Source organism: Mauremys reevesii, linkage group 17 (assembly GCF_016161935.1).
Source record: "Mauremys reevesii isolate NIE-2019 linkage group 17, ASM1616193v1, whole genome shotgun sequence".
NCBI classification, from domain to species: domain Eukaryota; kingdom Metazoa; phylum Chordata; order Testudines; family Geoemydidae; genus Mauremys; species Mauremys reevesii.
In genome coordinates this window covers 6,141,694-6,157,610 of record NC_052639.1, presented here as the reverse complement: position 1 = coordinate 6,157,610, position 15,917 = coordinate 6,141,694, and the positions used below count along the sequence as shown (strand labels likewise).

The 15,917-nt window shown below is 51.4% G+C and overlaps 1 protein-coding gene across 1 annotated transcript in view; it reads left to right on the top strand.

Moving 5' to 3' along the window:
- The window catches only part of LOC120384950 (vasoactive intestinal polypeptide receptor 1-like), a 65,605-nt gene that overhangs the window by 12,647 nt on the left and 37,041 nt on the right, over nucleotides 1-15,917 (top strand). Inside the window, 3 exon segments of the mRNA XM_039504051.1 lie at nucleotides 8,997-9,104; nucleotides 11,435-11,535; nucleotides 13,920-14,017. Coding sequence (XP_039359985.1) covers nucleotides 8,997-9,104; nucleotides 11,435-11,535; nucleotides 13,920-14,017 — 307 coding nt within the window.

The window sequence follows — 15,917 nt, the reverse complement described above, 5'->3', positions numbered from 1 at the left end:
CAAGATTATCTAACACACATGAGCTAGAATGAATGGGGGATTTTAATTTCCCTGGTATCTGTTGGAAGACAATTACAGCAAAATATAATATGTCCTGTAAGTTCTTAGCATGTGCAGGGGACAACTTTCTGAATCAGAAAGTATCAGAGGGGTAGCCGTGTTAGTCTGGTTCTGTAGAAGCAGCAAAGAATCCTGTGGCACCTTATAGACTAACAGATGTTTTGCAGCATGAGCTTTCGTGGGTGAATACCCACTTCTTCGGATGCAAGCAGTGGAAATTTCCAGGGGCAGGTATATATATAAGCAAGCAAGAAGCAGGCTAGAGATAACGAGGTTAGATCAATCAGGGAGGATGGGGCCCTGTTCCAGCAGCTGAGGTGTGAAAACCAAGGGAGGAGAAACTGGTTCTGTAATTGGCAAGCCATTCACAGTCTTTGTTTAGTCCTAAACTGATGGTGTTAAATTTGCAAATGAATTGGAGCTCAGCAGTTTCTCTCTGGAGTCTGGTCCTAAAGTTTTTTTGCTGGAGGATGGCCACCTTAAAATCTGCTATTGTGTGGCCAGGGAGGTTGAAGTGTTCTCCTACAGGTTTTTGTATATTGCCATTCCTAATGTCTGATTTGTGTCCATTTATCCTTTTCCTTAGAGACTGTCCAGTTTGGCCGATGTACATCGCAGCCCGCCAAATCAGGCATATGATGGCATATATTACATTGGTGGACGTGCAGGTGAATGAACCGGTGATGGTGTGGCTGATCTGGTTAGGTCCTGTGATGGTGTTGCTGGTGTAGATATGTGGGCAGAGTTGGCATCGAGGTTTGTTGCATGGGTTGGTTCCTGAGCTAGAGTTACTATGGTGCGGTGTGCAGTTGCTGGTGAGAATATGCTTCAGGTTGGCAGGTTGTCTGTGGGCGAGGACTGGCCTGCCACCCAAGGCCTGTGAAAGTGTGGGATCATTGTCCAGGATGGGTTGTAGATCCCTGATGATGCGGTGGAGGGGTTTGAGCTGGGGACTGTATGTGATGGCCAGTGGAGTCCTGTTGGTTTCTTTCTTGGGCTTGTCTTGCAGTAGGAGGCTTCTGGGTACACATCTGGCTCTGTTGATCTGTTTCCTTATTTCCTCATGTGGGTACTGTAGTCTTGAGAATGCTTGGTGGAGATTTTCTAAGTGTTGGTCTCTGTCTGCGGGTTAGAGCAGATACGGTTGTACCTCAGTGCTTGGCTGTAGACAATGGATCTTGTGGTGTGCCCGGGATGGAAGCTGGAGGCATGAAGGTAGGCATAGCGGTCGGTAGGTTTTCGGTATAGGGTGGTGTTAATGTGACCACCACTTATTTGCACCGTGGTGTCTAGGAAGTGGACCTCCCGTGTAGATAGGTCCAGGCTGAGGTTGATGGAGGGGTGGAAGCTGTTGAAATCATGGTGGAATTTTTCTAGAGTCTCCTTCCCATGGGTCCAGATGATGAAGATGTCATCAATGTAGCATAGGTAGAGAAGGGGCGTGAGTGGACAGGAGCTGAGGAAGCGTTGTTCCAGGTCAGCCATAAAAATATTGGCATATTGTGGGGCCATGCGGGTGCCCATAGTGGTGCCACTGATCTGGAGATATATATTGTCATTAAATTTGAAATAGTTGTGTGTGAGGATAAAGGCACAGAGCTCAGCAACCAGTTGTGCTGTGGCATCATCAGGAGACTGTTCCTGACAGCTTGTATTCCATCAGTGTGTGGGATGTTTGTGTAGAGAGCCTCTACATCCATGGTGGCTAGGATGGTGTTCTCTGGAAGGTCACCAATGCATTGTAGTTTCCTCAGGAAATCAGTGGTGTCACGGAGATAGCTGGGAGTGCTGGTAACATAGGGTCTGAGTAGGGAGTCCACATATCCAGACAGTCCTTCAGTGAGAGTTCCAATGCCAGAGATGATGGGGCGTCCAGGATTACCAGGTTTGTGGATCTTAGGTAGTAGATAGAATAACCCTGGTCGGGGCTCTAAGGGTATGTTGATTTGTTCCGGTGTTAGTGTAGGGAGTGTCCTGAGTAGATGGTGCAGTTTCTTAGTGTATTCCTCAGTGGGATCTGAGGGAAGTAGCTTGTAAAATTTGGTATTGGAGAGTTGTCTGATGGCCTCCTTTTGGTAGTCAGACCTGTTCATGATGACAACAGCACCTCCTTTATCAGCCTCTTTGATTATAATGTCAGGATGGTTTCTGAGGCTGTGGATGGCATTGCGTTCTGCACGACTTAGGTTGTGAGGCAAGCGATGTTGTTTTTCCACAATTTCTGCCTGTGCACGTCGGCGGAAGCATTCAGTGTATAGGTCCAGACTGTCATTTCGACCCTCAGGAGGAGTCCATGTGGAGTTCTTCTTCTTGTGCTGTTGGTGGGAGGGTAACTGTGTATCAGTGCGCTGTTCAGTGTTGTCCTGGAAGTATTCTTTGAGTCGGAGACGGCGAAAGTAGGCTTCCAGATCGCCGCAGAACTGTATCATGTTGGTGGGGGTGGCAGGGCAGAAAGAGAGTCCCCGAGATAGGACAGACTGTTCTTCTGGGCTGAGTGTGTGGCTGGATAGATTGACGATATTGCTGGGTGGGTTAGGGGTATCACGGTTGTGGCCCCATGTGGCAGGTAGGAGTTTAGACAGCTTACAGTCCTTTTTCCTTTTTAGAGAGGTGAAGTGAGTGATGTAGATCTCCTGTCTTATTTTAGTGAAGTCCGTTTGTATGGAAGTTTGTATGGCAGGCCAGTCCTCGCCCACAGACAACCTGCCAACCTGAAGCATATTCTCACCAGCAACTGCACACCGCACCATAGTAACTCTAGCTCAGGAACCAACCCATGCAACAAACCTCGATGCCAACTCTGCCCACATATCTACACCAGCAACACCATCACAGGACCTAACCAGATCAGCCACACCATCACCGGTTCATTCACCTGCACGTCCACCAATGTAATATATGCCATCATATGCCAGCAATGCCCCTCTGCTATGTACATCGGCCAAACTGGACAGTCTCTAAGGAAAAGGATAAATGGACACAAATCAGACATTAGGAATGGCAATATACAAAAACCTGTAGGAGAACACTTCAACCTCCCTGGCCACACAATAGCAGATTTTAAGGTGGCCATCCTCCAGCAAAAAATCTTTAGGACCAGACTCCAGAGAGAAACTGCTGAGCTCCAATTCATTTGCAAATTTAACACCATCAGTTTAGGACTAAACAAAGACTGTGAATGGCTTGCCAATTACAGAACCAGTTTCTCCTCCCTTGGTTTTCACACCTCAGCTGCTGGAACAGGGCCCCATCCTCCCTGATTGATCTAACCTCGTTATCTCTAGCCTGCTTCTTGCTTGCTTATATATACCTGCCCCTGGAAATTTCCACTGCTTGCATCCGAAGAAGTGGGTATTCACCCACGAAAGCTCATGCTGCAAAACATCTGTTAGTCTATAAGGTGCCACAGGATTCTTTGCTGCTTGAATCAGAAAGATGAGGAAACAACTAAGGGGTCATCCATTTTGGATCTGATTTTGACCAGTAAGGATGAATTAGTTGCAAATGTGAAGGTGGTTGGGAACTTTGGAGGAAGTGATCATGATCTGATCAAATTCAAGATCCTATGGAAAGGAGGACCTGACAACAGCAAAACAAGGACACTGGACTTCAGAAAGGCAGATTTCAACTGACAAAGAAATAGTAGGCAAGGTGCCATGGAAAGACCAATTAGAAAGAAAAGGAGTCAAAACGGTGCTCTGAGCAGGATCCCTGGGGTATAACCTGGAAATAGGGTACTTCTATGACCCCTTACCTCTCCAGCCTGGGCTGTCGCTCACAATGCTTTGCTAGTGACAAGCACCAAACCTCTCCAGATGCTGCTATCACTTAGCGTGTGGAGACCCACACCCAGCTAGATTGCATGAATGCTCCCTGAGCCATTCAGGAATCACACAGAGAAAGGAACCAGTCAATTCCCCCTAGCTCCCCAGCCTGACACCCCAGAGCTGTACTGTCTTGCCCTGATCAGAAGCCTAATCAGTGTAAGTTTATTACCCAGTCTGCCCCTCCCTCAATGTGGAGAGGACACACACAAGCCTTTGTAAACTGAGCTGAGATTTCCCCAGCATTTCAACCAAAACACACTGTTTTAGGTAAAATATAAAACAGATTTATTAACTACAGAAAGATAGATTTTAAGTAATTATAAGTGGTAGGCACAAAAGGACAGAGATAGTTACCAAAGAAAATAAAAGATAAGCACACAGTCTAAATATTAAACCTTATTACACTAGGCAATATTTAGATCAAGAAATTTTCTCACCACACTGGCTGTTACAGTTCTTAACACACAAGCTTCTCCCTTAAGCCTGGACCAGTCTCCTCAATTGAAGTCTTTGTCATAGCACTGAGCAGTGCCCATCGTGTGGTATTTGTGCAACTGTCATTGAATTGTAAAACACTTGATTACAACTCCCTTGCTGATTAATGGTCAATTAATACCCTCCTGGGCGGGGATCACCACCCTTGTAAGTTTGAGAGTCTCTACTATAACATATTTCAGTAACAACATCTCATAACTTCATACACACTATTGATATACATATTTGTACAGAAAAATGGGTTTCAGCAGATCATGACCTTTCATATGATACTTTACAAGGCATGCTTTGTATGAAATATCACAAACATATATGAATGATGAATATGGGGATTACAGGGTGCTATTTTGAGGTACAATATGTCACAGGGGGATATGATAGTGGTCTTCAAATACTTGAAAGGCTGCCATAAAAAAGATGGATAAAAGTTGTTCTCTCTTGCCACAGAGGGCAGGACAAGAGGCAGTGGGTTCAAATTCCAGCATAGCAGATTTAGATTAAACCGCCAGAAAAACTTCCTAACTGTAAGTACAGTAGGACAATGGAACAGACTGCACAGGAAGGTTGTGGAGTTCTTTCATTGGAAGTTTACAAAAGGAGGCTGGTTTAAACACAACAAATCCTGCATCTTAGCAGGGAGTTAGACTAGATGACACTTGTGGTCCATTCTAACCCTATGATTCTAAAGTCGGCTTGCCAACTGCATGTTCATGCCATCTCTGTTTCTTTCTTGTCTCTCCATCAGCTTGTCTGTCTCACACACAGAGACACGCACGCGCCTTTGGTCAAACAATTCTCTGTGGATCCCTTCACCCACTTGGTGCTAATTTCTGGGCAGGCTTACGCACTCCTTTGCCTTAGGTGCACGCTTGTGATGACCTTATTTTAAATGAAGGGTGGGAGTGAAGCTTGTAAATTTATATCATTGTGGTGGTGTTGTGCCTAGTTAGCATTGTGCTGGCAGATGGCAGGAGAATCTTAGAATCATAGAATATCAGGGTTGGAAGGGACCTCAGGAGGTCATCTAGTTCAACCCTCTGCTCAAAGCAGGACCAAACCCAACTAAATCATCCCAGCCAGGGCTTTGTCAAGCCTGACCTTAAAAACCTCTAAGGAAGGAGATTCCACCACCTCCCTAGGGAACCCATTCCAGTGCTTCACCACCCTACTAGTGAAAAAGTGTTTCCTAATATCCAACCTAGACCTCCCCCTCTGCAACTTGAGACCATTACTCCTTGTTCTGTCATCTGGTACCACTGAGAACAGTCTAGATCCATCCTCTTTGGAACCCCCTTTTAGGTAGTTGAAAGCAGCTATCAAATCCCTCCTCATTCTTCTCTTCTGCAGACTAAACAATCCCAGTTCCCTCAGCCTCTCCTCATAAGTCATGTGCTCCAGCCCCCTAATCATTTTTGTTACCCTTCGCTGGACTCTATCCAATTTTTCCACATTCTTCTTGTAGTGTGGGGCCCAAAACTGGACACAGTACTCCAGATGAGGCCTCACCAATGTCGAATAGAGGGGAATGATCACGTCCCTCGATCTGCTGGCAATGCCCCTACTTATACAGCCCAAAATGCCATTAGCCTTCTTGGCAACAAGGGCACACTGTTGACTCATATCCAGCTTCTCGTCCACTGTAACCCCTAGGTACTTTTCTGTAGAACTGCTTCCTAGCCATTCGGTCCCTAGTCTGTAACAGTGAATGGGATTCTCCATCCTAGGTGCAGGACTCTGCACATGTCCTTGTTGAACCTCATCAGGTTTCTTTTGGCCCAATCCTCTAATTTGTCTAGGTCCTCTGTATCCTATACCTACCCTCCAGCGTATCAACCACTCCTCCCAGTTTAGTGTCATCTGCAAACTTGCTGAGGGTACAGTCCACACCATCCTCCAGATCATTAATGAAGATATTGAACATAACCGGCCCCAGGACCGACCCTTGGGGCACTCCACTTGATTCCAGCTGCCAACTAGACATGGAGCAATTCATCACTACCCACTGAGCCCAACGATCTAGCCAGCTTTCTATCCACCTTACAGTCCATTCATCCAGCCCATATTTTTTTAACTTGCTGGCAAGAATACTGTGGGAGACCCTATCAAAAGCTTTGCTAAAGTCAAGGAATAACACTTCCACTCCTTTCCCCTCATCCACAGAGGCAAGGTTAAAGGTTCAGGGCAGCAGAGTCAGTCCATATCTGAAATAATCATGTTCCTCTACATTGGCTAGCAGGAACACTTCTGATTTTGCAGGGATGATTCCAGCTGCCATGCATGCATGAAGAGTCCAATAACTAACCCAAACTTATGCTGCATTGGTGAGCTCTTGGTTTCATATGGGATGATTATATCATGCATATCAGGGGTACCCACCCTATGGCCCGTGGGCCATACATGGCCCCTCAGAGCATTTAATAAGGCCACAGCCTGCTTCAACACAATATGCTAACAGCCGATTCATTAGCATTTTCTCATCATGTTTACATTTTAGTTTACACAAGAGTGTAAATAGGTTGTTTCTATGTACAGTATTAGATTCTATCTAAATACAGATAAAGAAGTATGGGCTGGATGAATGGACTATAAGGTGGATAGAAAGCTGGCTAGATCATCGGGCTCAACGGGTAGTGAACAATGGCTCCATGTCTAGTTGGCAGCCGGTATCAAGAGGAGTGCCCCAGGGGTCGGTCCTGGGGCTGGTTTTTTTCAACATCTTTATTAATGATCCGGATGATGGTAATGAATTGCACCCTCAGCAAGTTCGCAGATGACACTAAACTGAGGGGAGAGGTAGATACACTGGAGGGTAGGGATAGAGTTCAGAGTGACCTAGACAAATTGGAGGATTGGGCCAAAAGAAACCTGATGAGGTTCAACAAGGACAAGTGCAGAGTCCTGCACGTAGGATGGAAGAATCCCAGGCACTGCTACAGGCTGAGGACCGATTGGCTAAGCAGCAGTTCTGCAGAAAAGGACCTGGGGATTGTAGTGCAAGGTGGAACAGCTGGTTTAGCATAAATAGTTAGCAGGTATTGTAAGGGCCCATTCAAGGTCCATTTACACCTCTGCAGTCATAGGACAAAATGAGGGGGGTTAAAGGGTTACAGATTGTTGTAATAAGTCATAAACTGTAATGCTGAGAGCCCCTTTTCCAGGCCCAGACCCCAAAAAGAGCTCTGTGTGGTGGAAAGCTTGTCCCTCTCACCAACAGGAGTTGCTCCAATAAAAGATGTCACCTAACTCACCTTGTCTCTTTAATATCCGGGCACTGACACAACTACAACTATACTGTGTACAACTATTTTTTTGTCATTTGTGAATTAAATTTTTTTCTGAGCACTTTGTTCCATGGAAAGTTTTACTGTTTCATTTTTGCCCTGTTCTGGGACCAAAAAACTGTTGAGATATTAGAATTTCTCCCAGGACAGAGACATTGCTTTTCACACAGCTCTGGTGCATATGGTTATGTGGACCCAGCTGTACACTATGGTTTCTTCACATTATTTATGTAGTGTAAAGAGCATGAGAGGCCACACATTGTCAGTGGTAACCATGGTATCAAACAAGTAGGACAGAATTATTCTTAGTGCCAATCAAATGAGACCAAACCCAGCCAACACAGAGGACCTATAGGAAAGTGAATGTGATCTTGGGGAATCTTGTAGCTTAGCTGTTAGGAGGGAACCCTATTTGACTGCATGACTTCCCTTTCCTTTGCAAACAGGAAGCTGTTTTCCACCTCAGAGCCATGGTCTAGCTGAATATGTGTAACAGTGGCAGGTACAAACTCCTCAGTTCTAGTCCTGGCTCTGCCACTGAGTTGTGTGGTGTTGGGACAGTCACTTAACTGCTGGGTCTCAGTGCCTCCAGTGGTATGATGGGGAATAACAATACTTGGTATTGTACAGGGTGGACTATTGGGTGATTGTCAAGGGCTGCATGACCCTGACTTAGCCAATCCAGCTGTTGTCAGACTTCAAGAAAAGAAATGACTGCTCCTTTGAGCAGAATTTATTTCCGTTGGCTTTAGGGAATCTGTATTTTGTCTGGCTTCCTATGGAGTTAGGAATCCTCATTGCACAGGTGAATGATCCAGTCTGCTGCACACCCCCTGCACTGAATGCGTCCTAATTCCCACAGTGGGGTTGCATAGATGAGGAAGGAGCCAGGGGGATCAAATCTTTAAAGACTAGCTTGCTACAGTGCAGCTGCTCCCCTCTTATAGAGCAATGGACCCCCACTCGCAGAGATGGGCAGCCACCATCCGAATTCTGAGGCTGCTGCAGCCTCACCTGCCTTTGGCTTTCACTTTGAATGACAGCACGTTGACGCATCAATGGTTTCATTTCTAACACCTATCAGAGGATCTGGTGTGAAATTTCTCCTTTACTGACTGGGAGAAGGGAACTGCGGCTGGGTAACCTCTCTGCAGGTGGGGGGCTGCGTTCTGATGAGGGGAGGCCATGGAGTGGCAGCTGATGAGGAGACCCCTTTCTTTTTTGGGGGTGACTTGCCTTGGTCCCCACCAAATGATAGCTACACTCTCCGGATGCCACATGGTGACTTGCTCATTTCCACCCCCAATGCTAACGTTGTTCTTGGTTCTCCCAGGCTGTTCGAGGGAGTGGGATGGCGTCAGCTGCTGGCCGGCGGTGTCAGTTGGCCAGTCCCAAGCAGTGACCTGTCAAGAGATCCTTCAAGTATTCAAGAAATCTCAAGGTGCAGTGCTGGCACCCCACAGCCCTCTAGTAAAGGGGCCGGTATCCTTCAAAGCCACTGTGCTGGGGCCTCTGTGCTCGAGTAGCTGGTTCCTCACTCCCTCCTCTTGCTGGGGATGGAAACTAGAGCTGGGGGGTGAATTGTTTTCAGCAAATAGTAAATTTGCACAAAAATGCATTTTAAAGGCTATGAAACTGTTCCCGAATTCAGGAGGAATTCAGTGACTAGAAAAAAAATGGAAGAATATTTTTGAAAAGCCGAAAAACTTCGCTTTGGCTGTTTCAGTTTCTGATTGAATAAAACATTTCAATCAGTGATTTGCTCAGTTCTAGCAGAGGCTGCTCCTATTGCCCTTGGGGAGGGCAGGGACTCAGGAATCATCCCACCCCTTCATCAGCAGAGGCACAGCACAAGTGCCCCTTCAGCATCCATCCGACAGTCAGGTGTCTCCTCTCCTTTGGGCTCTGGCTGATTCTGGCTTGTGGCGCCATGTGGAGCAGGCCCACAGGGTGCTTCTAGCATCAGTCCCCCAGCTCTGAGTCTCTGCCGCTGCAGCATGCACCCCTGTCTTTCTCCCCGGCACCCCTCTTCTCCTGGGCTGGAAGAAGAAGTGGGATCTCTAATCCTGCCAGCCCCCTAACTAGCCAGGCCTTTCCCACTGTTGATACCTGGAAAGGGGCTGTCTAGCCACTCAGCAGCCCACTCACAGGGACTGCCCTAGTGAAGGAGAGGGCTCCTCCCTCTGTCTGCCTGCAGGTGGAGTGACCCTTCTGGACAGAGCGAGAGACACAGAGGGAGAGAGAGAGGGCCCCAGGAAGAGGCTGTCATGGGATCAAGTCACCCCTTGGAGTCAATTAGGGCACACTCTAGCCCTGAACACTCTGGGGTGCTGGGCACCGTTAGGAGCCGGACACTTGCAGTGGACAGTGGAGAGGCTGCCAGTTGCACTGGGCCCTAGCAGTGCCAGCCCAGTTCCCCGCACCTCTCTGGGAAGGCCTCTCAAATTTCAGCCCACCTTAAAGGGGCAGCGGCCAGGGCAGAAGGAGGTAATTCCAAACACCATCATCATAGTGAGTTGGGGGTAGGAAGGTCCGATGTAAAGGCCACCAGAGAGCAAAGCTCTTCTGCTTCCTCTCAGCCTGGTGCAATGCACACATCCCCTGACGTGTGCAGTGTGGCTCTCTGGCTCCAGGCAGCTGCACTGATGGGCAGCCGGGCCCTGGGCCTGCACCTTAAAACAGTTACCTGTAGGCAGCAGTGGGGCCTAGTGGAGTGAATGTTGGCCTGGGGCACAGCAAGCTTGAGTTCTATTCCTGGTTCTGCTGCTAGGCGAATCACTTCCTTGCTCTGTGCCTCAGTTTCCCCATCTGTAAAATGAGGATAATGATGCTGATCTCCTTGGCAAAGCCCTGTGGGATCTACTGCTGAGAAGTGCTAGATACAAATCAGATATAATCATTATTTCAAAGCTATTCTTTCCTGGTAGCAAAGCAAGAGTCCCTTATTGGGCTTTGACTGCAGCCAAGCGGGGTTCTGAGTGCACTCGTTTCAGCATTGTCAGAGCACAAAGAAAACTGACTGATTGGCCACAGGGGCAAATGAGTATAATTTATTAATGCTCCGGGGTTTTGATAACCATTTGCCTTGGGTCAGAGAGTAGGCCTGGGACGGGTCAGCTGAGATAGAGACTCGCTGAGAATCTTACCAGCAACTGAGGCTGTGACGAAATGGTCTTTGGGATGTATCTATGCTGTATGTTGGGGCTAATCCCTAGGCATTACACGGAGGGCTGTGTGATGACCTCCAGTCTAGTTCTTCTGTGCTGGGTGGGATTCCCAAAAGCTCTCGGCATTGGCTTTACTGTTCCCAGTGCCACCAGCTGGAGCAGGGTTAGGCCAGTGCTGAGTGGTCTGGGACGTCCCGACTCCTGTAGCTGATGTCCTGCCCCATGGGGCCCTAGCCCCTCTCGCATTGGCAGTGGTGACTCCCCTATTTGAAGGCCTCATTGGGGAAGGCAGTTCTGGTCAGAGTACCCCATGCTATTGCCCACCGCACCATGCTGCTGGGCAGGAGGGGCGTCGAGTGCCCTCCAAATCCCTCTTCTCCAGTTACAGCAGGGTTGTCAGCGCCAGGCATCCAGGATGGGCCCCCCAGCTTCAAGCCTCGGGCATGGCTGAGAACCAGAAACTGATATTGGAGCCCCTTAGAACAGAAACACTACAGTGCAGCCTGGGTGCTGGGGCAGAGGGTTGGGGGCCGGGGCAGGATCTGGGTGCTGGCAAGGAGGTTGAGGGAAAGGTCCTTGTAAGAGCTTCACTTTGTCGATGCAGTGTTGATACGCAGGAACTGCACAGAGTCCGGCTGGAGCAGCCCCAGCCCCCCGTACTACACCTGCGAGCTGAATGGCAGCAATAAGGACACAGAAGCCAAGGCAAGTGAAGCAAGATTATGCCAGGGAGTGGGACGGGGGCTGGTATCCCCATTGCAAGGCACTGCTGGGGAGTGGGACGGGGGCTGGTATCCCCATTGCAAGGCACTGCTGGGGAGTGGAGTGTGGGCTGGTATCCCCATTGCAAGGCACTGCTGGGGAGTGGGACGGGGGCTGGTATCCCCATTGCAAGGCACTGCTGGGGAGTGGGACGGGGGCTGGTATCCCCATTGCAAGGCACTGCTGGGGAGTGGGACGGGGGCTGGTATCCCCATTGCAAGGCACTGCTGGGGAGTGGGACGGGGGATGGTATCCCCATTGCAAGGCACTGCTGGGGAGTGGGACAGGGGCTGGTATCCCCATTGCAAGGCACTGCTGGGGAGTGGAGTGTGGGCTGGTATCCCCATTGCAAGGCACTGCTGGGGAGTGGGACGGGGGCTGGTATCCCCATTGCAAGGCACTGCTGGGGAGTGGGACGGGGGCTGGTATCCCCATTGCAAGGCACTGCTGGGGAGTGGGACGGGGGCTGGTATCCCCATTGCAAGGCACTGCTGGGGAGTGGGACGGGGGCTGGTATCCCCATTGCAAGGCACTGCTGGGGAGTGGGACAGGGGCTGGTATCTCCATTGCAAGGCACTGCTGGGGAGTGGGACGAGGGCTGGTATCCCCATTGCAAGGCACTGCTGGGGAGTGGGACGGGGGCGGGTCTCCCCAGTGCCAGGCACTGCTGGGGAGTGGGCCGGGGGCGGGTATCCCCATTGCAAGGCACTGCTGGGGAGTGGGACAGGGGCTGGTATCCCCATTGCAAGGCTGTGCAGGGGGCTCTGGGGTTTGCCACTTTGTGGAAGAATTGGTTAAAAATGAAGCAGCCTAGATTTAATTAAACACTGATGAGAGCCCACATCAGCACCAAACTGAGCTCCACTAACTGGGGCAGGCCAGGTCTGCTGGGGCTGGTGGATGGTTAGCTGGGGTCTCTCTGGGGCAGGCCGGGTCCTCTGGGGCTGGTGGCTGATTTGCCGGAGTTTCTAGGGGGCAGGCTGGGTTTCCTGAGGCTGGTGGCTGGTTAGCTGGGGTCTCTAGTGAGCAGCCAGCTCGGATCCCCTGGGGCTGGTGGGTGGTGAGCTGGGGTCTCTCTGGGGCAGGCCGGGTCCCCTGGGGCTGGTGGGTGGTGAGCTGGGGTCTCTCTGGGGCAGGCCGGGTCCCCTGGGGCTGGTGGATGGTTAGCTGGGGTCTCTCTGGGGCAGGCCGGGTCCCCTGGGGCTGGTGGATGGTTAGCTGGGGTCTCTCTGGGGCAGGCCAGGTCCCCTGGGGCTGGTGGGTGGTTAGCTGGGGTCTCTCTGGGGCAGGCCGGGTCCCCTGGGGCTGGTGGTTGGTTAGCTGGGGTCTCTCTGGGGCAGGCCGGGTCCTCTGGGGCTGGTGGCTGATTTGCCGGAGTTTCTAGGGGGCAGGCTGGGTTTCCTGAGGCTGGTGGATGGTTAGCTGGGGTCTCTAGTGAGCAGCTCGGATCCCCTGGGGCTGGTGGGTGGTGAGCTGGGGTCTCTCTGGGGCAGGCCGGGTCCCCTGGGGCTGGTGGATGGTTAGCTGGGGTCTCTCTGGGGCAGGCCGGGTCCCCTGGGGCTGGTGGGTGGTGAGCTGGAGTCTCTCTGGGGCAGGCTGGGTCCCCTGGGGCTGGTGGATGGTTAGCTGGGGTCTCTCTGGGGCAGGCCGGGTCCCCTGGGGCTGGTGGGTGGTTAGCTGGGGTCTCTCTGGGGCAGGCCAGGTCCCCTGGTGCTGGTGGGTGGTGAGCTGGGGTCTGGGGCAGGCTGGGTCCCCTGGGGCTGGTGGGTGGTGAGCTGGGGTCTCTCTGGGGCAGGCCGGGTCCCCTGGGGCTGGTGGGTGGTGAGCTGGGGTCTCTCTGGGGCAGGCCGGGTCCCCTGGGGCTGGTGGGTGGTTAGCTGGGGTCTCTCTGGGGCAGGCCGGGTCCCTGGGGCTGGTGGGTGGTTAGCTGGGGTCTCTGGGGCAGGCCGGGTCCCCTGGGGCTGGTGGATGGTTAGCTGGGGTCTCTCTGGGGCAGGCTGGGTCCCCTGGGGCGGGTGGGTGGTGAGCTGGGGTCTGTGGCAGGCCGGGTCCCCTGGGGCTGGGGGGTGGGTTGCAGGGGCTCTAGGGGCAGGCCAGGTCCCCTGGGATCCTCATAGATGATGGCATGAATACAGCAGGACCCAAAGTCTGTCAGCAGCATGTTCCTCCACCCCGCCCCACCGCACCTCCACCCCACTGCGTGTCAGGGAGCAGCATGTCCAAAGGGTCAGTGGTGCTCCCGGCTGCACGGCCATGCCCTAGTGCCTGCACAGCTGCCTGGCACTGCCGCGCTGACCTGCTAACTCAGCTGTGCCTTTCTCTTCCAGGGGGCCTATTTTGCCACTGTGAAGGTGCTTTACACCTGCGGCTACTCCACCTCCCTGGCTGCTCTGGTCCTGGCCATCAGCATCTTCTCCTGCTTCAGGTAGGGCTGTGGCCCCAGCCGCTCCGTGCACTGTGGGAGGGCAGGAGGTAGCTGAGCACCCTGCCTGCTGCCAGGCCAGATCCAGGTCCCAGCTGCTTACAGCCTCTGGGGTCCAGGGGTTTGCCATGAAGCAACAGGAGCCAACTGGAGCAGCGGCTATAGCAGGTGGATTGGAGCCCATGGGAGCGTGGGGAGAATGTGAGAGGTGGAGGAGACCCTTACGGATGGGAGGAAGCAGGGGTGCTTACAGACAAAGGGGAATTTGCCCCCCATTTGACCCACCAATGCACAGATACAGAGGGCACATTGAGTCTGCTGGCTGCTGAGTCCAGGTGGTAGTCGTGGCTTGGTTGCAGTCACAGGTTGCTCCCAGGAGCAGGGAAGCTTCCTTAAAGTGGGAGGGCTACTGTTGCCTGAATTGTGGCCCCACCCCTGCACTGCCCCTTCCTCCCTGCTCACTCCTCTCTGCCCCCTCTCCCCATCAATCTCCCTTACGGCCAGTAAAAAAGGGTTTTAAAAGTGGTGGGGCCATGGCCACCTGTCCCCCCCGTTCTGGCACCCTAGTTGCTCCCATCTGCTGCAGGGTCAAGGTCCATCTATACTGGAGCCGGGGGGATACTCTCCAGCTTGGGGAGACATACACATGCTAGCTTTGACTGAGCTAACAGGCTACAAATAGCAGCATGGCCACGGTGGTGCAAACGAGGCCCTGGGCTAACTGCTCCAGTCCATGCTCCTCCAAGACCCTAAGTATGTGCAAGATGAGCCCTTCCTCTCTATACAAAGGCCAAGATGCACTGGCTACAAAGGGCCCCATTCTCCCTGACCTGCCCTTGGAGCTGTCATTCACCCCAGTGCAAAGTGCAGGTGAACTCCAGCGTTCAGATCTGGCAGCATTTCTCGCTCGTCTCCATGATGGCAGGAGGTGCAGGTAGGTGGACTCAGACACAATTCACTTAGATGCTATTTGAATAATAATAAATCCCCAAATAGCACTGCCCAGCTTAGATGGGACAGTCTGTAGAAGTGGAATCTGGAATTTGTTTCTTATTCAGAGTCATGTGAGTAGCTCCTGTTGCCACCTCATGCAGACCCAGCTGGCGTTAGCCTGGCACAGCCAAGCGTCAGTCACTCGCATCACGTCAGAGATGAAAGAAATTCATGTTTTTCTTCTCAGTTCTAGTTGAAGAAGTGAAGCCCCTCTGCGAAACAGCCTCCAGGGGAACAGATGTGCCCTGAACTCTGCAACTTTCATGGGCAATGTTTGAATGATTCTGTCCTCATAGTGCTCTGTCTGTTGTAGCAGTGGGCTAACAGACTTGCATCTTATTGCTAATTAGCAACCAGAGCTATCCAGTGTTGAGGCCTTGTGCGGATACAACTGCCCTCTTGCTATAAAGGCTGGGAGTTCAAGCCCCCTGGGTATAGATCTAAAAATTAACTTAGCAATTTTTCCCCTCCAAGCTTGCTTATACGGTGGAATTATTAATGGCATCTAGCATTTATGCCCCAGGTATTCCCCAGGAAAAGAAACTAAGGGAGGAGAAGGCTGGGTGATTTCTGACAAAGAGCCTTGATAGACAAGGGCAAGCCAGGGAAACAGGATACAGTTTGAGGGACTGCTTAGGAATCTGGGGTGTGGCAGTGGAATCTGGACCAGTGTCCATCTAGGCTAGGGTCTTGTCTTCAACAGGGCTAGAAGCAGCTGCTTGAGAGGAAGGTAACCTGCCCCTAGGAAAAGTCTCCTCCTCATCCCTTGTAAGGAGCAGCAGGTCAAGAACATGGGGTTGCAGAATCCTGGGCAGCAACCATCTCCATGCCAGCACCTAACAGCTGTGGCAGTGGACACACTGAGCAGGTCGTGTGGGCCTACTGACAGGACATTCCTGATTGCTGATTG